General features: G+C 38.9%; 1 protein-coding gene across 4 annotated transcripts in view; it reads left to right on the top strand.

Annotated features, from left to right (window-relative positions):
- LOC101901120 (SPARC-related modular calcium-binding protein 2) overlaps positions 1 to 25,469 on the top strand; it is a 43,988-nt gene that overhangs the window by 15,849 nt on the left and 2,670 nt on the right. Inside the window, exons 1-8 of one of the 4 annotated variants that reach the window (XM_011294347.3) lie at positions 2,388 to 2,643; positions 2,750 to 3,037; positions 21,211 to 21,367; positions 21,431 to 21,942; positions 23,602 to 23,716; positions 23,961 to 24,362; positions 24,713 to 24,804; positions 24,878 to 25,152. In XM_011294347.3, the coding sequence (XP_011292649.1) occupies positions 2,957 to 3,037; positions 21,211 to 21,367; positions 21,431 to 21,942; positions 23,602 to 23,716; positions 23,961 to 24,362; positions 24,713 to 24,804; positions 24,878 to 25,152 (1,634 nt within the window). In that variant the 5' untranslated portion in view covers positions 2,388 to 2,643; positions 2,750 to 2,956. Of the gene's footprint in view, positions 1 to 2,387; positions 2,644 to 2,749; positions 3,038 to 21,210; positions 21,368 to 21,430; positions 21,943 to 23,601; positions 23,717 to 23,960; positions 24,363 to 24,712; positions 24,805 to 24,877; positions 25,153 to 25,469 lie in introns of those variants that run through there. The other 3 variants (XM_011294331.3, XM_011294412.3, XM_011294432.3) reach the window with 3 other exon arrangements.

Raw genomic sequence — 25,469 nt, 5'->3', positions numbered from 1 at the left:
GTGGTTATCGTTAGAGCTCTCCAGCATTTAAATTTGAATAGATCTTTTGTGTCTCGTACCATCGCTCGTTACCGTGATACTGGTAGCGTAGACCGACGTCAAGAAAATAGACGAAAGAAATCAGCAACATCTGTAGAAATGGTTCGAAAAGTGAAGAAGCGACTTGATCGAACCCCGCGTCGCAGTGGCCAAAAAATGGCTAGTGAGCTGAACGTATCGCAATATTCCATTCGGCAATTATTGAAAAATGAGCTCGGGGTAAATTCCGGCCATTGAAATTCCAAAAAGTGCAACAACAGAAAGAAAATAGACTCAGACTCAAAAGAGCTAAGATTTGCTTCGCTTGGCCGAAAATGGTGAACTGCCGAATTTAATTTTTTCCGTTCCGATGAGAAAACATTCGTTGTCCAGCAGTTTGTAAACAAACAAAATGATTGTGTTTACTTGCCAAAGAGGTCAGCTGAAAATGTGCACCTTCGGTTGGCCACCAGAACTCAAACGCCGGCCATGGTGATGGTGCGGGCCGACATAAAAGCCGATGGTCGCTCCCCGCTCGTATTAATCGACCGTGACCACCAGACCATCAGAATAAATGCCGAATATTATCGGGAAAAGATTCTGGTCCAAGGCCGCAGACCTTTGGCATTCCAACAGGACTCAGCACCATCGCACTCAGCACGCGCCACCCAAGAATGGTTACAAAATGAGGTTCCTCGCTTCATTGCCACCAAAATCTCCGGATACCAATCCGTTGGACTATTGCGACTGGAGTATTTTGGAAAGGTTGGCACCCAAAACTACCAAAGTGTCGATCACCACAAGCAAGCGCTTCGCCGGGAATGGGCAAAAAAACCGTGGAACGGTTTCATTGGCCGTTTTAAGGCCATAATTCGTGCCAAAGGTGACCAATTCGAACAAATCTAAACTTATTCTAAAATTTGATGCTATTTCTGACATTTTTTGCTTTCAATCAATAAAATTAAAAAAAAAATTAAAAATGATGGCGTTTGACTTTGTTGCAGTTTTTTTATCTCACCCTGTATATACTTTATGGGGTCTACGACGAATATTTAGAAATGACAAAGTTAATATACCCTCCTTTTCAAGGTGGAGGAGGGTAATAAGTAGTGTATACGTACACTTTATTGGCCCACTATAAAGGACCAGGTATTTTAAAGACTTCAGTCAGAAAAAAGTTGGCTCTGCATCATTTACATCGAGATTCTCTCACCAGATCCACTGACAACTCCGTGACTACTGATTAAATTCGCAGCTATCCACCATTTCTATTGGGCGTTGCAACATCCTCAACCTGGGAAGGCTTTCTTTAGCTATCGGCTATGCTCCCCGAAAGTGAAATTCAGGGACAGAGTTTATCCCTTTCTGTGGAAACGGTGTGCATTGAGCCTTCACACAGATGGATGGTTGGTTGGATGGAGTATTGCTTGGTCATTATTTTGTGGAGACCCCTTCTTTTTCTTTTGCTGCTTTTTTATTTTCATTTTTTTTTTTTTGTTTTTTGGTTCTCTCACTCTCTTGCCACTTTAGGATTCCCTCTGTCCATGACAATTGAAAGGTTTAACGATTGTCTTTTTATTTCTCATTCTTTTGTTTTCTTGAGAGCGTGTAAAGTGCGAGGAGAAGAAGGAGGAGGAGGTGATGTCTGTCCTGTTGGTCAAATGCAGCATTGTTGTCGGTGGTGGCGGCGGCTTTGTTAATGTATTGGTCTCTTAAATGAATGACTTGGTTAGTAGTAGTTGTTGTTGCTGTTGTTGTTGTTGGAGGTTTTCATTTCGTTTTTCTTTTCTTTTTATTTTGGGTTCAGATAAGATATGCCAGACACGGTAGACATTGTGGCGACATGCTAGTCTGCTGATTGTCTTTTGCCGTGCCGTGCAACTCCACACCACGATGTCTGCTAAGCTGGGCAAGAGTAGAACTTTGTGTGCTACCCGCCATGTGTTTTTATTTTTTGTTTTGTAGACTTTCGTGGGACCAAAAGGCAAATTCACAACGGCCAAGGCATGGCAATGCAATTGTTTATTGGATGGATGGACATGGGTAGCGTGGTTCGTAGTTTTGGCCGCAACATACATGTGTCTGCAGGTCTTGTTGAACGTCAGAGAATGCAGCCTGCCTGCCCGGCTGACTGACTGACGAACTGCCTTGCCTTGTGTGTGACTAAGAGCAGCGTTGAACAACAGACATAGGGGCGACCGACCACAGAAGTTCATCGTAGCTGGGTATTGTGCTGGACTGAATGTTGTTGCCTTTGAATGTGGTAGTTGTTGCTGCCTGTCTGCATGCATCTAACAGATAACCAAGCCAGCCAGCCAACAACGCGTTATATTTTAGCCAAGGTTGGGTCGTTGGTTTGTTTTTTAACTCAGTTGTGCTCCAGTCGTTGTTAAGTTCACAGCATTTGCGCGTTGTTGTCGGCCAATACGATCGCGTTTTAGTTGTGTTGTGTCGCATAAGAAAAAAGAAAAATCGTTGTGGATATTGTTTTTATTGTCTAGTGTGCAGAATATTTAAATTTTTATTGTTTTATTTATGTTGTTTATAATATTTACAATTTAATACCAATAGTAATAAACGTTGGGCGCCACTCACACACGCACGACACCTTAAGATTGATTAGAGGTAGCTCGCAATTCTTTATGAAAGTGAATTGAATATTTTTTGTGCAGTTTAATAAATAACTAAATAAAAATAGTACTGACTTCCACCATTTTCTTTGCGATTTCAGTTGATTTTAACGAATTCCTACACCGAAACAAATCACATGGATATTTACAATACAAAATCGGAATTGAACACTAGAAACTGTAAATAATAAAGGAAATACAAGAGAAATAATAATATATTCTGCTATTATCAAGTGATCTAAGGAACGTGAAACAGACGTCGAAGGAAGGAACCTACTTAAATTCGAAAGCCTCGTATTCTGGACATTATGATATTGAGAAGTGTTTTCCTGTTTGCAATTTGTATGCGTTTCGTTTATGGTGGAAATGTTAAGCGACCCGAATTAACGGTAAGTTGAAATAATTAATATGACATTGGCGTATGCGATTTTAAATGGAAAAGTAGTTTTCAAAAAAAAAAAAAAACATTAAGTTCGGCCTGGCCAACCAAGTGATGCCCTACAATATTACAATATGTTCGAAGTCCCCTTATGTCCAGATTCATTTTGGAAGATTTCATTTTTGAAATAATGTTAAAGAGCTCTGGCCAGATGTTACCCTTAGCTTTTTGAGCCGGGCAAGTTGGCCAATATTTACGCACTCCGTCGTGTTGTTAGGTATTCAAAACAATTTCACACGAAGAACAGTAGACTTTAATTCTGATCCTAACCCGACCCCCATGCAAAATTTGGTGAGAGTCGGACGATAATTTCGACATGTATGTAATACTCTCGGGGTATAAAAAATTAGAAAATTACAATTCACCTTTTTATTGGTATATTTTCCGCAATTTTCTTCAATTTTCTTCTGGCAAGATACCATTGCGGATTGATGGAAATTGTGAAAATCGGCCCAGTGGTTCTTGACTTATAAGCAGAATAAATAAGATACGTTTCTTTTACATATATATCTTGTACCTATTTTGCTATATATCAGCATCACTTTAATGGTCAGAAGTGACCTTTTAATGTATTTGTGATTTTGCCGGAATTAAAGATATTCGCGGTTTAGTGGAAATTTTCGTATTTTCTTACATAAAAGTTAGGGTCTATTTTACCCGCTAAATATTGCGTCGATTGGTTCATAATTGCCTATAGAGCAACTTCGTGAGAATCGGGCCATAATTGCGACCTGTAGCTTGATTACAAATTAACATGGACAGATAGACGGATGAACAGACATGCATAGTTAGATCGACTCAGTTCGGCGAGATAGGAAGATCCATATGTAGGTTTGTATGTAGGGAACCAATATTTCGTGGTGTTACATAATTTTTGGCTCAACCAAACACATAGTGTTGTAGGGTATAAAGATTAACTTCGGCCGGGTCGATTCTCCTCTGGGTAAAGAGAACATGTTTTTATAAAAGTATCTGAATTCAAATGTGTTCCACTTTAAACTGCAAATACCAGTAAGTCTGTTTGGATAATGCTGTTTAATCATAAAGTGGGTGAGGCCCTTGAATGGGAGCTATACCAAAACGAGAACTTTTATACTTCAAGGATTGTTATCTGCCAAATTTTCTAAAATACCAAATTAGAAACAATTTCGTGGGTAAATGTGACTAGGATTATCAAAATACCGAATATCGGGATGTACCGTTATATGGGGGCTATACGAAAACGGAACATACTATATTCCGCCACAGGAGCTAGAACCCGTTACAAACTACAAATACAAATTTGTGGAAAAATCCGTGGAAAAATGTGGCAAAAATCATCAAAATACCGAATATCGGGAGATACCGTTATATGACGTAACCAATACTAGAGAGGATTTATATCATTTGATTCGGCCAAAACGTGTCTAGTCGAAATTTAGACCCTAGGTCCAAATCCGTTTAAGGACATTTGGAGTCGATCTAACGATGTCTATCAGTCCGGCTGGTACGCACGATTTAATCCAAACTAGTTACATCGTAATGTTATTGTCAAACCTAGATCGAGTTCGGAGATGGGCAGTATCGGTCCACCCCTTCTGGTACCTCCCCAACAAAAGGTTGAAATTTCAAAAAAATTTATTTTACTGCACAGAAAGAGAAATGATAATCCGATTTTGATCAATATATGCATCAGTGCTAGGTCAGGTGGGAAAATGGACAATATCGGTCCGAACCATCAAGTACCTCCCCCACAAAGTGTCAACATTTTGAATAATTACAAGTCTTATGTGTTATACTCATCACAATATTTTTATTTACCCAAGGTCTGGTGAGTAGATGGAATATATCGGCCCACTCCTTCTGGTAGCTTCCTCACAAAGGGTCACAACCATATAGCTCGTACAACGTGAAATAAGCATCTGATTACTTTGAAATTTCGTACATCTCAATACATCTACGTAAGCAAGATCTGGTGTGAAGATGGTAGATATTGTATCGCTCCTTCTGGTCCCTTCCCCACAAAAGGTTAAAATTTTTAATAATTATAACTTTTATAAAATTTTAACTAAGGGTCCGATTATCTTCAAATTTCGCATTTCCATATTTCCACTAACACAAAGGTTAATATGAAGAAGGGACTGAACGGGCCATTTCTTCTGGTACCTCCCCCATAAAAGGTTAAAATTTGGAATAACCATTAGGCTCATAAAATGAGGGAAATGAGCATCCGATTACTTTCAAACTCGGCACATCCCAAAACTTTTAACAACACATTGTTTTGTGAGGATGGACAATATCGGTCTACCTCTCCCACAACGGGTCAAAAATTTAAATAATTGTAACTCTCATAAAACGCAACTTTTCGAAATATTATGAAATATGTAATTTAAAGTGGAACAATTTGTCGATATCGGCTACGTTTTAATATTTCCATCAGACTTATGTCAGATACGAAATGGAAAATATTGACCCACTCCTTCGGAACCTCTCATATGACCTGTTGACCCGTCATAACGCAAGTCAAAATATATTTAAATAACCGAACATTGGGGCTGAGAATATGTAGCTGTCGGTAATACCGACTGATTTCATTTAAGTTGTTTTTTATGTTCTTAACCGAACATAATAAATTAATTTCTCACAAATGCGAGGAATACAAACAGATTAGGGTAAAACAAATAACTACTTCATAAACTTCACACCCTGATCTTAAAAGGGATTTATATAGGTTGGTTTTTTCAACATTTAGATTGGCGATAAAAAGCAGGGTACAATAAGAGGTGAGGAGAAGGACAATCAATTTTTTTTTTCAAAATAAAAATTCCCAAGCTTTGGAGAAGAAAAAATGGTCATGTGTTGTTGATGGTGGCGGTGTTTGGTTGAAGCAGCAGAAGATATGTGTAAATCCCAAGAAAACACTTCAATATTCCAGGTATTGGATGTGTGTCCACCACCATCATCACCACCACCACCATCAGAACCATTCTATGTCGCACAAATCATGCCAACGAAATGTGACTACAAATTGTCTGTGGGTATTTTAGCAGAAATGCTGGATGCGATTCAGCGCTGCGTTGCGAGGAGTCTTGCATTTGTGTGACAACAAGAACAACATTGTTCTACCTTCGTCGTACACACCTATGAACGAACGTATGTATGTTTTGTACTCTACACCTGAACGAGCGTGTGTTTTGACGAGGATACACTTAGCTGAAGAAAACTAAAGTGTATGGTTGGTTGTGGAGGAGGGGGTAGAGAATGAAACAACGAGACACGGTCGGTTGCTGTGGCACATTCTTCATTCGCGACTTTTGTTTTCTTTCTTCCACCAAATCGCCGCCTTCTTTGCTTTCATAAACCAAATATATGAAAAGAGAAAAAACAGAAAAAATAAATAATCTGATTCAATAAAAAATATTCGCTATTCATTGCATACATTATATGATATTCTTCTTCGTCGACTTAAACAACATGACATTTTTGGTATGCAACAGCAACGAAAACACGATAAAAGGATTAAAACCGAAATAACGAAGAAAGAAGAAGACATTCAAAATGTAGTTTATACATAGCAGAGCTTCCAGAATAAAATATTTGGATATTTGTTTTATCGGCATTAAATCTCTCCTTTAGATGTTCGCTCATGTAAATTATATTTTTTTTTTTGAGCTTTATTTTGGATTTTATAATCGTTTTGGTTATTCAATATTTTGAACCACTTTGGGGGGAGGTACCAGAAGAAATGGACCGATCTCTACCATCTTTATATCAGATCTTGTGTTGATGAAATTATTGAGATTTACCAAGCCTGAATGGAATCGGATGTTAATTTCGTGCTTCATGGTATTCAAAATGTTTACCCTTGGTCGGGGGAGGTACCAGAATAAGTGAACCGATATATATAACAGATCATGAGTTGATAGAAATATTGAGATGTGCCACGTTGAATGGAATCGAATGTTAATTTCGCGAGTTATGAGCTTCATGGATATTCAAAATGTTGACCCTTTGTGGGGGAGGTACCAGAAGGAGTGGACCGATATATTCCACATTCATAGCAGGCCCTGGGTTAAAAAAAAATTTGTTATGTGTGTTATTTGAAGGCAATCGGACCTTTATATCACATTTTATAAGAGTTATTATTCAAAATGTTGACCCTTTCTGGGGGAGGTTGTTGAAGCAAAATCGGATTATCGTTTGTTCTTTTGTGCAGCAATTTTTTTCGACCTTTTGTTAGGGAGGCGCTAGAAGGAGTGTATCGATATTACTCATCTCCGAACTCGATCGAAGTTTGATAATAATGTTACGATTTACCAAGTTTGAACCAAATCAGATACTCCCTTCGAGAGTTATCGTGCGCATCAACCAGCCAGACGGACGAACATCACTAGATCGACTCCAAATGCCCTGAAACTAGATCGACTCCAAATGTCCAAGACCTAGGGTCTAAAACCTTTATTTCGATGAGGCACGAAATAAACCTCAGCCATATGACTGAGGGTATAAAAATGTAGATCCATTTGGTATGACCTCCATATAACGATACCGACCGATTTAGGATGTTTTAGTCCTAGTTTTAAATCGAATTTGCTGTAAAGTGGTAGTTCGTGTTTCCAAAATAGTTCCAATTTTTGATAAAGTCCCTATATAACAGAACCTCCCGATATTCGGTATTTTGATTAATTCCGTCTATTGTGAATCATATCTGTCACTTTTTTCAGCAGAATTGTTCCTAAGTTGGTGTTTGGAGTTCGTAAAGGTAGAACCTTCTATGCTGGAAAATTATCCATATACGTCACATTCTTTACCGAAACTGTTTCAGATGTGGTATTTACAGGGTGAGATAAAAAAAACGGCATCAAAGTTAAACGCCATAATTTTTACATTTAAACAAAAAATTATTGAATGGAAGCAAAAAATGTCGGAAATAGCATCAAATTTTAGAATAAGTTTAGATTTCAGCTTTGGCACGAATTATGGCCTTTAAACGGCCATAAAACCGTCACACGCTGCCCGAATGTTGCTCTGCGGTATTTTGGCCCATTCCCGGCGAAGCGCTTGCTTGAGGTGATCGACACTTTGGTATTTTTTAGTGCCAATTTTGCTTTCCAAAATACTCCAGACACAATAGTCCAACGGATTGGTATCCGGAGATTTTGGTGGCCATTGTGCGCTGGATATGAAGCGAGAAAACTCATTTTGTAACCATTCTTGGGTGGTGCGTGCTGAGTGCGATGGTGCTGAGTCCTGTTGGAATGTTCAAGGTCTGCGGCCAAAATATTTGCGTGTCCAAGGCTTTAATACACCCTCCAGAATATTTTCGCAATAATATTCGGCATTTATTCTGATGCCACGGGCGATTAACCCGAGCGGAGAGCGACCATCGGCTGTTATGGCGGCCCACACCATCACCATGGTCGGCTTGGGCTTGAGTTCTGGTTTCCAACCGAAGGTGCACATTTTCAGCTGACCTCTTTGGCAAGTAAACACCATAATTTTTTTGTTTACAAACTGCTGGACAACGAATGTTTTCTCATCGGAGAAAACCTAATTCGGCAGTTCACCACTTTCGGCCAAGCGAAGCAACTCTTTAGCTCTTTTGAGTCTATTTTCTTTCTGTTGCGGTGTAAGTCCTTGCACTCTTTGGAATTTCAATGGCTTTACCCCAATCTCATTTTTCAATATTTGGCGAATGGAGCTCACGAGCCATTTTTCAGCCACTGCGACGCGGGTTTCGATCAAGTTGCTTCTTTACTTTTCGAACCATTTCTGCTGATGTTGCTGTTTTCCTCCGTCCACTTCCTTGTCGTCGGGCTACGCTACGAGCAATGGTAGCGTAAAAGATTTATTCACATTTAAATGCTGGAGTGCTCTAACGATGGCCAATTGTGGTTTTCCAACCAAATATAAAGAAATCACACTATCACGCTTGAATTCCATAACGAATAACTTTTTTCTGGAGAATTCTCACCAAAATGCCGTTGTACGCTTGTAAACAATATAATGAGCTGTCACTAGAATAATTTAAACAGCTGTCGGACGAGTGGCTTAGAAATGACAGTAGTCTGAAGTTGGTTGCAGTTTTTTCATCTCACCCTGTAGAGTTCATTATGAATTCTTCCTCCTGTGACAGAAAATTGCCTATACCATAGTATGATACCTTCCGATATTCGGTATTTCAATGACTGTAAAACAAAAATTTTCAAAATCCTCTTAATTATAAAGAAAGTGAGAGGAAGAGAGAGAGAGAGTTTGTTTATCAGAAGACCCCTCAGAGGGTATCCTAAGTGTGAAATTCCTTCTTCTTTTGGGGTAAAAGACCTTAGGACATTCGTCTATCCCAATAAATCAATTCAATTCATATATGCTACTGGAAATGATACCTTGTAATTGAATAGGTCCCACCCCTTGGATCCCCAAACCCCCATTACAAATGTCATATCTTGTAGAACACCACATTTAATTGTTGTTAGTTGAGTAAATTACATGAACAACATTTGTAATGTTCGTCGTTCATCGCTAGAGGGGACAAGACGACAGACGATGGGTGGACAGACAAACATTATCGATATCTGGCATTGTGTGAAGTTAATGCTCACAAGACGAGGACGAGGTGGAGGTGGAGGAAGCAAGCACGCGTCTCTAATCAAATAAATGAAAACACTTTTGCTCACCATGTAATCGGATATACGGCGCAAGCGCTTACAAATCAGCCAGTCAACCAACCAATCGATCCATTGTCAGGCATTAGTGGCTTTTGCTTGTTGTTGTTGATGTTGGTAGTAATCGTAGCGTAGCTGCCGAAGAGTAAACAAACATTTGACAACGGGGTCTTTGGTTACAATGAACTTGTACTCGGATTTTATCTATGTGGAACATTGAAGCGGAGAGACATGATTCAAAACTATTCGAATGAATGACTAACCCCCTTTGTTGATTGACAATCGAATAAATATTTACGCAAAGATAAGGTAGTGCGCGCAGGCATCGGCGTTTGGAAGAAAAGTTACTCATATGTCTGTTTGCGCTGGCAAGGTAGTGTCTAAAAGGAGTTCTGGAATGATACTACCAAAAGATCTCGGCCAATATAATTTATAATTATATCCTCACACATATGGCTAGAGAGGGTATATATTATTCGATACGGCCAAAACGTGTCTCATCGATATCATGGTTTTAGACCCTAAGTCTCTTCGGACAAAATCTGTTTCAGGACATTTCGAGTCGATCTAGCGATGTCCGTCCGTCTATCTGTCTGGCTGGTGCGCACGATAACTCTCGAAGGGAGTATCCGATTTGAATCAAACTTGGTACATTGTGTTATTATTGTCAAACTTTCATCGAGTTCGGAGATGGCCAATATCGGTCCACTCCTTCTGGTACCAAATGTCAACAATGTCAAGATTATCAAAGAAAATAATTCACTGCACAGAAAGTGAAAGGATAACCCGATTCTGCTACAACTTAGCGAATCCCAATATTTGCATCAGTGCCAGGTCAGGTGCGAAATCGGACAATATCGGCCACTTCATAATACTTGGAATATTCGTGAAGCTCATAAAACACGAAATTAATATCCGATTCCATTCTGACTTGGCACATCTCAATATTTCCATTAGCACAAGATCTGTTATAAAGATGGTAGAGATCGGACCATTCCTTCTGGTAACTCCTCTAAAAAAGGGTAAAAATTTTTAATAACCAAAACGGTCATAAAATCCGTAATAAGCATCTGATTTTCTGCAAATTACATACAGAACAATATTTTTATTAACCCAAGATTTGGTGTGAAGACGAAATATATCGGTCCATACCTTCTGGTACCTTCCCCACAAAAAAATATAATATCCACGAAGCTCATAAAATACTAATTAATATCTGATTCCATTCAGACTTGGCACATCTCAATATTTCCATAAACATAAGATCTGTCATAAAGATAGTATGAATTGGACCATTTCTTCTGGAGAAAACAGCAACATCAGCAGAAATGGTTCGAAAAGTAAAGAAGCGACTTGATTGAAACCCGCGTCGCAGTGGCCGAAAAATGGCTCGTGAACTGAACATATCGCAATATTCCATTCGGCAAATATTAAAAAATGAGCTCGGGGTAAAGCCATTGAAATTCCAAAAAGTGCAAAAACTTACACCGCAACAGAAAGAAAATAGACTCAAAAGATCAAAAGAGTGGCTTCGCTTGGCCGAACTGGCGAATTTGGTCTTATCCGATGAGAAAACATTCGTTGTCCAGCAGTTTGTAAACAAACAAAATGATCGAGTTTACCTGCGAAAGAGGTCAGCTGAAAATGTGGACCTTCGACTGTGGCATCAGAATAAATGCCGAATATTATCGCGAAAATATTCTGGAGGGTGTTTTTATGCTTTGGGCACGCAAACATTTTGGCCGCTGGCCTTGGACATTCGCACTCAACATGCGCCACCCAAGAATGGTTACAAAATGAGGTTCCTCGCTTCATTTCCAGCGCACAATGGCCACCAAAATATCCGGATACCAATCCGTTGGACTATTGTGTCTTGAGTATTTTGGAAAGCAAGGTTGGCACTAAAAACACCAAAGTGTCCATAACCTCAAGCAAGCGCTTCGCCGGAAATGGGCCAAAATTCCCAGACCTCTGAAAAAACTCGCTCGAATTCTAAGTCGAACTTAAAACAGCAAAACGAGCAAAACTCTATTTTTCGGTTTCGCCTGAATAAGGACGAGCATGCTTTGTACATTTTAAAGTGGGGGGCAATATTCGCTCAAAAAAGAGCAGATTCTTCTCTTGCCGAGTACTCTTTCCACATCCTCCATTTTCAGCCTCTTCCCCCTACTCATCCTCTCTTCAGCGACTTCTTCACTTCGCTATGCTCTTTCCATAAAAAAAATTCTCAACCCTAAATTTTATTTTTTAGCTTAAGGGGTCTTTTTTCTAAAGAATTTCTGTCTCATATAGAGGGACTGTCATTTTAACAAAGAATCGTCCGCTCTTGTCTTTTTTTCTATAGAAATTATTTTCAGGCTTTCTTCTTTAGAAGACATAGTTTTGGGATGTGTCGCCACCTTATTAAGATATGACCTGAAAAAAACTCCATTGTGACACTTGTGCAATAAAACGCAGGCGCACTGATTGACAAATACCCAGAAGTACAAACACACCCCATACACACACACACCTCAAGCTGAGCGCTAAATGTCTAGACGACTCCAGACGACATGAAATGACAATTAAAAAAATTACGAATGCAATCAACTTGGCCAACGATCACGAAGAATGGTGGAGTGGACATTCAAACGACATGTAATACGATCAGAGTCCACGGTGCGGTATCTAAGTTGTCTGGATGTTTGCAATGTTAGTTAGTTCCATACCACAAGACCACGGTAACTCATTGCAGTGATTAACAAGTTAACATAAATTGCACAAACCCCCCCAAAACTCCCACTCCCCGCTTGGATAGTTTCCAGCATACCGGCACAAATTGTGCCAGAGCAGGCACGCTGGCCGGCCGATAAACGGGGGTTTGCTGGTGGGGAAAGGTGTTCACATTTTTAAATACTATGCCTGCCTGGAGTTTGTGGAGACAGCTTGAGAAAGAAATTATTTCATTAGTCCTACTTAAACAAAAAGAAAAAAAAAACTAAAGAGTGCATGGCCACCAACTGACTCGAGCCAACAATTTGTGGTTTCTATTCCAGCAAAGAATTCCAAACATTTCTCTTTTCTTTGATTAGCTTGGAATTCGTTTTATTTCTTGCATGCCACGCGCACAAGAGCACTGCAACAGCTTCAGCAAGCGCAGTGGGTAGATTGGCTGGCTGGTGGCGCATGGCATTGCTCGCATAGATTCTATCCCCTGTGGCTGTGGCTGACGCCCGGTCTCATGTGTGTTAAATAATTTAAAACATTGACAACACCTACGGTCATTTTTATTCCGAACGCCCGGGACAAATCTTAATTAAATTCTTTGCACATCATTTTTATCTAACACTTGGATCTGTTGCAAATGTGTAATGCGAGTGGGGAATATGCGCCGGCCAGGCAACCAGCCGTCCAGCCATGGATGTTTGTCTGTCTGTCCGGCCGGCAGATTGCTATGCATGTACAAGTGCGGCTCAATCTTGAATATCTATAAGCCAAGAGGCGCCGCCATAGCTGCTGGACATAGACGAACGATTAAACTGGATTTGGATTTATTACGGCATCATCAGATCCCAAGAAAGGGGGACAGATCGATAAGTTTGGATCTGATAAGAGGTTGAAAAACAAATTTTAAAAGGAAAACTTGGTACTCAACCCACATTCGATCCAAAGAAAGTGGGATGGATCAAAGAGGCTTGATTTGTACTCAGACGAAAGAAAAACCAGTAAGGATAAGACAAAAGTCGGGCGGGGCCGGCTATATGCTGCCCTACACCACTATGCATATTTAGTAGATCTCCCTTAACAAAATAATTTATTTGAAGTAGATCATACTACCTATAAACATTTGGCTTTAGAGCAGTTACAGTTTTGTTTCAGAGGGAACTAATATATGGGAGGCATATCCAATTCGGAATCGATTTTTACTAAATTTGACAGAGACATTTTAATCTTTTATACCAAATTACATTGCTACAGAGTGTAGGATTATATTAAAAAATGTATATATCGGAGCCGAGTTCCACCAAAAGGAAACGTGCGTCTCGAAATTCACTCCATTTGGGCTGATATTAGCCATTATTTGCACAATAAACCTAAAATCGGATTAAGGATATATATGTGAGCTATATCCATATTATAGCCGTTGTCGATACAATTTGGCAATGGTATTTCCGAGCTCTATAAGACAGCTAGTACCAAATATCATTGTTGTCGAATGCCTATTTCGAACGTGAGGGACTTAAACACCAAATCGGATGAAACATATATATGGGAGCTACAGCTATATCTGAACCGATTTCCACCAAATTTAATTTTCTTGCGTCTAGACTGAATTCGGTCGGATATGCCAAAATTCAGGTCATTTGTATTGATATTGGCTATTTGGTGCACAATTAAACCGAAATAGGTTGAAGATATATATGGGAGCTATATTCAAATCTGAACCGATCTCGATAAAATTTGGCAAAGGTATTTCCGAACTCTATAAGATATCTGGTACCAAAGATCATTGTTGTGGAATGCATATTACGAATGTGAGGGACTTAAACTCCAAATCGGATAAAAAATATATGGGGGCTACCGCTATATCTGAACCGATTTCCCCCAAATTTTCTTGCTTGTAGACTGAATTCGGTCGGATATGCCAAAATTTAGGACTTTTTGGCGGATATTGGTCATTTGGTGCACAATTAACCCGAAATCGAGGATATATATGGGGGCTATATCCAAATCTGAACCGATATTGACAAAATTTGATACACCTATTTCAGAGCTGTATCTGATATCTGGTACCAAAGATCATTGTTGTGGAATGCATATTACGAATGTGAGGTACTTAAACACCAAATCGGATGAAACATATATATGGGAGCTACAGCTATATCTGAACCGATTTCCACCAAATTTAATTTTCTTGCTTCTAGACTGAATTCGGTCAGATATACCAAAACTCAGGACATTTGAACCGATATAGGCTATTTGGTGCAACATTAACCCGAAATCGTTTGAGGATATATATGGGAGCTATATCCAAATCTGAACCGATCTTGACAAAATTTTATATACTTATTTCAGAGCTGTATCTGATATCTGGTACCAAAGATCATTGTTGTGGAATGCATATTACGCTTGTGAGGGACTTTAAACCCCAAATCGTTTGAGGATATATATGGGAGCCATATCCAAATCTGAACCGATCTTGATAAAATTTTATACAATTATTTTAGAGCTGTATCTGATATCTGGTACCAAAGATCATTGTTGTGGAATGCATATTACGCTTGTGAGGGACTTTAAACCACAAATCGGATGAAACATATATATGGGAGCTATAGCTATATCTAAACAGATTTACACCAAATTTGAAGTACTGGTTTCTAGGATGAATTCAGTGGTAATTGCCAAAATTCAGTCCACTTGGGCTGATATTAGCCATTTGGTGCACAATTAACCTGATATCGCATAAAGATATATGTATATGGGAGAATCTGAACCGATCTCCATAAAATTTGGCAGAGGTATTTTCGAGCAGTATCTGATGTCCGGTACAAAATATCATTTTTTTGGAGTTCATATTACTCATGTGAGGGACTTAAAATCCCAAATCGGATGAAACTTATATATGGGAGCTATAGCTATATCTGAACCGATTTTCTCCAAATTTGATGAACTTGCTTCTAGCCTGAATTCGGTAAGGGTGTACCAAAATTCAGGTCATTTGGACTTATTTTGGCCATTTGGTGCACAATTAACCCGAAATCGGTTGAGGATATATATGGGAGCTATATCTAAATATGATCCTATTATCCCTAATTTCAATAGGGTTCGTCCTTGGGCCAAACATATATTGTTTGGAAAATTTCAGCTCAATCGGATAATAAATGCGACCTGCATTTTGTTCACAAGAATACATGGACGGACCGACATGCATAAATCAACTCCGAAAGTGATTCTATGAAGATCCTCAAAAGTAACTATGGGTCTATCTCGCTTCCTTCTCCATGTTACAAACAAATGCACAAATACATAATACCCTTGCCACTATGTGGTGTAGGGTATAAAAATCTGAGGACAATGATGGAAACAATCATTAGATGCTGCGAACAAAAAGTTTAAGAAAACTAATGATATATTTTCTTATGAAAGAAGGAAAGCTGAGGCAATTTTTTCTATTGGAAATAGTTATCAGAAATTTATATTTTTTCTTGACAATTCTTTCATCAGAAACTGAGAATTTTTTTATGAGAATATCTCAGATATTAAATTTTCACCTTGAAAAAATGTATCAGAAGTTGATATCAATTTTTTCCTGTACAAGTCAGTTACATGCTAGGGTAATTTTTAGGGTATTAAATGTACAATTTTGTCCTCCAACAATACAAGAAGTCTGTTATTATCTTATGCAGTTTTTTTTAGAATTTTTGCAAATTCAAATTCAGTTTTAAGTGTTTTTTCCTTGAAAAAAAAAAAAAAAAAAAACTTTTTTTTTAACTTTTCCAAAGTTTTATACAAAAATTTCGTCCAGGCCGACCCAACTACTTATTTCAACTTGTTCTACTTATTACCACAGTCATAACTGCCAATGGCTAAAAAAATCAACAACATGTTTGTTAGTGGCGCTGAACGTCTACCATCCATGCAGTGGCGACTACTAATAAGCAGGCACAGATGCATACTTTACATTCCAATCGCATTTAGATTTAGAGGTTCAAAGAAAGAAAGCCGTTAAATTGATCGAGAAAAATGACATTAAAAATTATTCCATGCTATTTTTGTAAAGATGCCAGAAAAAGGGCGTTTGTTTTTGATTTTTTTTTTGCTATAAATGTTCCAATACAGTCATCATTCGTCAGGCGGCCACTGCATTACTTCTATCCAAATTTAAACCAAATGTGGTATAATTACTAATTAATTGAATTCCAATGTAGAAGCTAGAGATCTAATGAGGCTAACAAATATTATTAATTCCATGATATTATCATATCGCAATTACACTGAGACAAAATTGCTTGGGATAGAAAGAAATTGGCCAGAATCGTTTAGGGATGTGAGGCATTTTTATGGCAATCTAATTAAATAAGACATTGGCGACATCATCCACAGTAGTTGCTCTAGACCATATTTCGATGGTGTTGTAGAATCAACTGAGTGCCATAGAGTGAAGAATCTAGCCAAAGGATACCTGAAAAGATCACTCATACAGGCGTACTCCCCAGAGTGCAGCGTATCATGTGCCGTCCAGCTCGTGGCACAGGTCCATGTTCTACACATCGTTGTCGATCCGGGTCCGATCGACCCGGTGCAGGTATCGCTCTTTAGCTGCGATGGGAGTGGGATGGCCTTCTAGTATCATGACTTCTCAGACCGCGTTAGAGTGAATACTATTCTGTTCCGCTTGATAGCCCTGTTGATTTAGAGGCTCTCTCTTATACCTCTGTAACTCTCTCTCTCTCTCTCTCTAGATCGTGAAGGTTTTTCCTTACATGACTGGGCAGAGGTTGCCTATCGACCAAATGGTGTTCCGGATGGCTCTGTCTGTGACACCCAAGCAGGTATTGCATTGACAGCATTTTATTGCGCTGTCGCATCGGTAAGACCTTCGCCTCCTCATGTGGGTGGTCGGCAGGTGTCATGAGGAGGCACCCTGTTGCGGTTCTAAGGGCGGCATTCTGGCAGGACTGAATATTTTTCCACTGCGTAGCACTAACGTTGGCGGACCACACCGGAGCCGCATAGTTTACCTATCGCGTAGTAAGAGGTCTGCAAGGTTTCCTTATCAGCTTCCCAAGTGCCGCCAGCCAGAGACTTGAGAACCTTGTTCCTTCTTCTAATCTCATCGCAGATAGCTGTGGTATTCGCAGACGACTTAAAGAGGCTAACGTATGTGACCCCTTAGGCCTTGGGGTAGTTGGTGGTCGGAATTACAACATGTCATTCAAAGATAGCCTCATCTCCGCAGTCCATGTGGTGCAAAATGTGGCCGTCGATTTAGTGGCGGATATCTTCATATTCCTCGCAGTAAAAAAGGCGGTTAGATCAACTATGTAAGCGTTAGATAACAGGTTGTTGTTTTAGCAGCTCATACTGTTGAGTTCCTTCTGATTCTTCTCTAACTTGGCTCTACTTCTAAATCCAAATTCGCCCCAATGGTTTGTGTACATAGCGATACGGGAGTTAGAGATTGGGTCTGGCCAGGCATTTAAAGAGTTGCAGCATGTCATGTGGGCCTGTGTCACATTCTGGACTGGTGACGAAATCAGGCGGCTGCACCATGCAGATCCGAATTGTGCCAAAAATAATCAGATTTGTCGAGGCAGCAATCAATTGTCATCTGCGATAAAATTGGTCTGATTTCCTAGTACGGTATTCACTCTGAATTCCCCCATAACTTCTGTGACCGCTCTAGAGTGATAGATTCTGTTCAGTGATAGATCTGTTGTTAAAGGTCTGTGGGACCGCACTTATACCTCTGTACCTCTCTGGATCATGAAAGCCCTTTTACGCTAAAAAAAACAACGAAAACAATGAACCAAAGGCTTCAGAGTAAATCAGCTGCCGAGTGACATGTATCTTAAAACCAAACCGGGCTAAATTAAGTTGTATTCTTGTCAGAATCATATAAAGCTTTCTCTCTAATCTCCAACCATTACTTTCCGGTAACGAAGGTATGTTGACATTTAAGTGAGGTTAAGTTTTTGCTTAAAAAACATGAGATAAGTCAATGAAATTAGGTTCAAACTTATTCCAACGACGAAGATTACATTTTAGATTAAGATTTTTTCCCATTATCCTAGAATCGAATCAGGGAATCTTTGCTTCAGACTAACTTCAGCTCAACTAAGCAACAATAATTATAGAAACCTACCTCTACAGACATTTCTAGATTAGTAACTTTCAAACTAATTATGCAAAAATGGAACTATTGAAAGGATTTGCTTTACAAGTTTCTATAAAAAAATCTCCAAATTCATAAATTATTACAAATCGACATTGTGAGAAAAAAAAAAAACATTTTCAAATAAAAAAAAAACTTCTATGTATTTTTATCAAATTCACGCACACTTACAGATAAGTTATGGAATCGAGTCCGTCACTCATAACTACAAATTGTCTTGTTAATGATTATGGCGCATGTGAAATATGTGGCCAGCTAAATGACAGTCGGTGGTGATATGGCAGTAAGGCTTTAAAAAAATACTTTTTTTCTTTAATTTTTAATATTTTACACTTGCTTTAGGCTATGTGGACCAGCTAACCAGCCAACAGACCAGTCAGTCGATTTCATGGCTCACTCTCTGTTGTTGCCACCAACATTACGGCCATTGGATATTCGAGAGTCTTGGTGGCTTGTTGGAGTGTATTTTTGTTGTTGTTGTTGCCGTTGCTAAAGGCTTTGTGTCATTTGTTTATTTTATTACTAATTGATAAAATTGTTTTTTCTATTTCTATTTCATTGGATTATAAAGTTCGGACGTGTTTGAATCTTTCACAAAGTCATTTGAAGTGTGTTGTGAGATAATTTATATGTTCACTTTAAAATGGAAGGGAATGGTTGGGTGGTACATTAACTTTGAAGTTGGATTTAATAAGTTTCAATGTTGTAGAAGTGCTGGGGAATAGTTGTTATTTGATACTTATACATATTTTATTCGGTAGCATATGAAATTGGACTTTTGGTCAAGGCTCTATAGATCCATCGACCTTGCAGGAAATAGGCCAAGGAGTTATTACCCTTTATTTGGAAGGATTATTCCATATTCCATATTCATCTCAGGTTTCTGGTTGTGAGAAATATTTAGTTGCAAAAATCGCTAATTTGTTTCGCTTATGACAGATAAAAGTATTGAAATTTGTGACCCTTTGTGAGTAAGGTACCAGAAGGGGTTCGCCGATATATATCATCTTCACAACAGATCTTGTGTTAGCAAAAATGTTTGTATGTGTGAAATTTGAAGAGAGTTGGCTGCTTATTTCGTTTTCTTTGAGCGTTTGGTTTTTCAAAATCTTGAAGCCTACGTGGGGGAGATACCAGAAGAAATGGTCCTATTTCTACCATATATATAACAGATCTTGTGTTGATCGAACTATTGAGATGTACCAAGTTTGAATGGAATCGGATGTTAATTTCGCGTTTTATGAGATTCATGGATACTCAGAATTTGATCCTTTGTGGGGAGGTCCCAGAAGGAGTGGCTCGATATATCCTATCTTGTGTTAGTAGAAATTATGAGATGCGTGAAATATGAAGAGAACCAGATGCTTATTTCGGATTTTATGATCGTTTTGGTTGTTTAAAACTTTGACCCTTTGTGGGAGAGGTACCTGAACAATTGGTCCGATCTCTACGATCTTTATAACAAATCTTGTGTTGATGGAAATATTGAGATGTATGAAGTCTGAATGGAATCGTATGTTAATTTCGTGTCTTATGAGCTTCATGAATATTCAAAATATTGACCCTTTGTGGGGGAGGTACCAGAAAGAGTGGACCGATATATTCCATCTTCACACCAGACCATGGGTTAATAAAAATATTGTGATATCAGTAATTTGAAGACAATCGGACTCTTTCATCACATTTTATGAGATTTATAATTATTCAAAATGTTGACCCTTTGTGAGGGAGGTACTGGATGAAGTGGACCGATATTATCCATTTTCGCACCTGACCTGATGTTTAGATCAAATCGGATACTCCCTCCGAAAGTAATCGTGCGCACCAGCCAGCCAGACAGACGGACGGACATCCCTAGATCGACTCCAAATGTCCTGAAACGGATTTGGTCCAAAGAGACCTAGGGTCTAAAAGCGTTATTTCGATGAGGCACGTTTTGGCCGTACCAAATGATAAATGCACTTTGTAGCCATATGGCTGAGGGTATAAATAGTTAAACAGTATCATCCCGTTTTGAAGATAGGTGTATACCCTCAGCCTATGTCCGTTTATTTAAATGTATTTCGACTTTCGTTATGATTATTCTGTTGACCCTTTAGGGAGCAGGTTCTGAAGGAGTCGGTTGATTAATTCCAAATTCACATCAGATCGCAGGTTGAGAGAAATATTTAGATGAACCAAGTTTTAAAAGAATCGTTGACTTTTTTTCAATGTTATTATTATTCGAAAGTGGGTCGATACGGTCCATTTTCGCAACTGACCTGGCGCTGACAAAAATATTGGGATCTATGGGGTCAGTTATTTTTTTGAAAATGTTGACCGTAATATTTCGATGTACCCTCCGAGAGTTATTGTGCGGTTCAGCCAGCCAGATGACGGACATCCCTAGATCGACTCCATATGTAGTGCAACGGATTAATTCCATTTCGATGAGGCATGTTTTTGTCAGTATAAAATGATATATACACTCTGTAGCCATGTGGCTGAGGTTATAAAAAGTACAATCGTTCTCCGCTTTTAATTATGGAAAAGTGTTTTCCTACCTTATGAAAATTTTCTGTGAAGTTCCTTATATTATTTTCTTTTTATGTATTTAACTTTCAGATTTCCGAATGTGCTGCCAAGCTGGGCGAATGTGATGAAAGCAAAGGAAGGCCAGTATGTGGTACCGATGATCAAACATATCCCACAAGATGTCATCTGCTAAGGGTACAGTGCAGTGGTCATCAAGTCAGTCTGAAATATCGTGGACCCTGTAAAGGTAAAGAATACAAAGCATTAAATCTTCCATATCATGGCTAAATAACACCTTACCTTGTAACAGCCTGCGCCGAGGCACGTGAATATGCCCTCCGACATCGCAATAAATATCCACCAAAATTTATACCACGCTGTAAATCGGATGGCACCTATGCTCCCATACAATGTCTCATGGATAAGGGTTGTTGGTGTAGCGATTCCATGGGCACGCCAATCAATGATACCACAGTGAGGACGGGCAAGCCGAAGTGTCGGGAATTTAGCAAAGCAAATGTAAGGCGTTCACCGTCCAGAAATAATGGTGGCAACCGCAAACGTCCATGTACCCAAGAAGATCGTGCCACGTTTAACAGTCATTTGATTCGGGTATTTCAAAGTGAATATATTCGAAGTAAGAGTACACAGTATCAGCGTGAGATGGCTAGCGGCAGTCGTAGTAAAGCATCATCTTTGGATACTTTCAATCCACCAAGCGAGACGGAGGTGATGGATTGGAAATTTTCCAATTTGGATGTGAATCGTAATCAAATGTTGGACAAAAATGAATATCGTGAATTGAAGAAGTTGGTGAAGAGGGTAAGTAATGAAGTTCAACTAGATGTAATTTCTTAGAGAAACATTTTTGTTAAGAACATGGATTTTTCGTAATTTAATAGTTTTGATGGCCCTTTTTTGTATGACGTTTTGAAAATGAAGTCGAAAGAAAAACTGAAATTACTTGTATATTTTTTTTCAAATTTTTGATTCTTATGTATTTTTATACACTCCACCTTGAAAAAAGGGGTATATTAACTTACTTATCCCTAAATATTCGCCGTAGACCCCATAAAGTATATACAGGGTGAGATAAAAAAAAATGCAACAAAGTCAATCGCCACAATTTTTCCATTTTTTTTTTTCAAATTATATTGAATGATAGCTAAATATGTCGGAAATAGCATCAAATTTTAGAAGAAGTTTAGATTTGTTCGAATTGGTCACCTTTGGCACGAATTATGGCCTTCAAACGGCCAATGAAACCGCCACACGCTGCCCGAATGTTGCTCTGCGGTATTTTGGCCCATTCTCGACGAAGCGCTTGCTTGAGGTGATCGACACTTTGGTATTTTTTAGTGCCAACATTGCTTTCCAAAATACTCCAGACACTATAGTCCAACGGATTAGTATCAGGAGATGTTGGTGGCCATTGTGCGCTGGAAATGAAGCGAGGAACCTCATTTTGTAACCATTCTTGGGTGGCGCGTGCTGAGTCCCGTTGGAATGTCCAAGGTCTGCGGTCAAAATGTTTGCGTGCCCAAGACTTTAATACACCCTCCATAATATTTTCACGATAATATTCAGCATTTATTCTGATGCCACGGTCGATTAATAGGAGCGGAGAGCAATCATCGGCTGTCATGGAGGCCCACACCATCACCGTGCCCGGCGCTTGAGTTGTGGTGGCCAACCGAAGGTGCACATTTTCAGCTTTGGCAAGTAAGCGCGATAATTTTGTTTGTTTACAAACTGCTGGACAACGAATGTTTTCTCATCGGAGAAAACCAAATACGATAGTTCACCACTTTCGGCCAAGCAAAGCAACTGTCTAGTTCTTTTGAGTCTATTTTCTTCCTGGTGCGGTGTAAGTTATTGCACTTTTTGGAATTTCAATGGCTTTACCCCGAGCTTATTTTTCAATATTTGCCGAATGGAATATTGCGATATGTTCAGTACCTCCTAATGTTCGGTATTTTTATAATTTTTTCCACATTTTTCTACGGATTTGTCTAAGAATTGGTATTTGTAGTTCGTAATTGGGTCTAGCTCCAATGGCGGAACAATGCATTTATAGGCCCTATATCACCCTACCTCCCGATATTCTGTATTTTGATGATTTTTGCCACATTTTTCCACAGACTTGTCCATAAATTGAAATTTGTAGTTCGCAATGGGTTCTAGCTCCGGTGGCGGAACATTGTGTGCATATGTCCACCATTTTGTATAGCCCCCATATAACGGTACCTCCCGATATTCGGTGTTTTGATGATTTTTTCCACGGATTTGTCTAAAAATTGGTAGTTTGTAGTTCATAATGGGTTCTAGATCCGGTGGCCGAATATTGAATATTTAGGTCTACGTTTTCCTACAGAAACAAGCCGTAAAAAAAATTTTCCTTATAATAACTTTTACTGTCGTTCGATTTCGAAATTTTAAAATTCATCCTTCAATATAACTTGAATTCTTTCCTCTTATCAGGCTGTCAAACCGAAACGTTGTGGACGAGCATTTGGCAAATTCTGTGATGTTGACAGTGATGAACGTCTGTCGCGATTAGAATGGAATAGTTGTCTCTCCAAGGATGGCTCCAATCGTAAGTAACGCTGACACTTTCTATCCTACACAAAATCCCTACCCCTTTCTCTCTCTATAATTATCTGATCTGTACTGTCTCTACATGTTCGGGTTAATTAAACAAAAATTAAAAATTAAAAAAAAATAAATATTCGCATGATTTGTCGTTTCTGGACTTTTTGTTTTGTTTTAAATGTCGTTAAATAATTGGACAATTAATTGGCTTAATTTAATTGTGAAAAATCAAAATGTGTTCTCGTTAGGTCATTTACTAATTATGGGTCAAAAACATAACAACACCACAACCACCAAGAATAACACTAAGCATCGCAAAAACAATATTATACACTCGAACACGGCCAATACGAACAACAACAACAGCAATCAGCAACAACACCACCACCAACAACAACAGCAATTCACGAGCACGTCCAGCCAACAACAACAACCACACCATCATCTTAACAACAACATACCGCATCACCATAACAATAATAATAACCATCAAAATCGTTTACGTCCAGATTCGTATGAGGACAATGAAAGCAATGCTGCTGCTGATAATGATGAAGATAGCAGTAGCCAACATTTGGACTACGAAGATGGCGATGATTACGAAGAGACCGATGATGATGGTTCATCGACCAAATTTCCATCCATATATAGTACGTACTTTGCATGTTTATAAATAATATTTTCTACGTATGTGTATCTATGTCCTATGATGTATATTATTCTTATTTATTCTTCCTTCTTCTTCTATTTCTTGGACTCCTTTGTCCCTTTGTTCTTCTTCCTTCTCTTGTTTTTTCCACATTTCTATCGAATTGGGAACTGAATATCAAAATTAACCTCTTCCACACGCCCAATCTCTGGGTCTTTATCATATTTTTATGAATAACTCTGTAACATCACTGAAAGCATAGATTGAGAGCATGACCGAGCATGTTTAGTTGTTGGGGTTTTTATAATAATTTTTGAATTTGTTTTATAAATTTTGGGAATCTTTTTCAAGTTTTAAAACCCCCTACCGAGATTTCGACGAAGGAATCTGATATCGAATCAGATTGCCTAGCTGATCAGGCAGCGGCTTTGGAAGAGAAAAAGGTAAACATTCATGCGACACATTCTCGCATTTTATCTCATTTTTCTTTAAAATGTTTTCCATTTTATTCCACAGCTTGGTAATACGTTCTATTATGTACCGGATTGCACCATCGATGGTCGCTATCAACGCATCCAGTGCTACAATTCCACCCCATACTGTTGGTGTGTCAATGAGGATACGGGTAAAACCATACCAGGAACCTGGGTAAAACATCGCCGACCCCAGTGCGATTCACTTTATACCGTCACCAGAGCCATGAAAGGCTGTCCAGAGGAACGAAAAGTGGTGTTTCTCAAAGATCTCAAAGAATTTTTAAAAACCAAAATCATAACCGGTTCTTATGCAGGGTAAGTATTTGAATCATATGTACATGTCTTCATGCAACTTGGATGGCCTAAAAATCTTATAGAGAAGTTGGTTGCAGATCAAATTGATTTTTTATAGCCTCAGCCATATGGCTAGAGAAATAACGGTTTTAGACCTAGATCGCTTTGAACCAAATCCGTTTCAGGACATTTGGAGTCGATCTAGCGATGAGCGTCCGTCTGTCTGGCTGGTGCGCACGATAACTCTCGAAGGCAGTATCCAATTTGATCCAAAGTTGGTACATCGTAATATTATTGTCAAACTTAAATCGAGTTCGGAGATGGGCAATATCGGTCCA

Source organism: Musca domestica, unplaced genomic scaffold (assembly GCF_030504385.1).
Source record: "Musca domestica strain aabys unplaced genomic scaffold, Musca_domestica.polishedcontigs.V.1.1 8, whole genome shotgun sequence".
Lineage (NCBI taxonomy): Eukaryota > Metazoa > Arthropoda > Insecta > Diptera > Muscidae > Musca > Musca domestica.
Note: the sequence above shows the minus strand (reverse complement) of the source record. Positions and strands in the feature narration are given on the sequence as shown.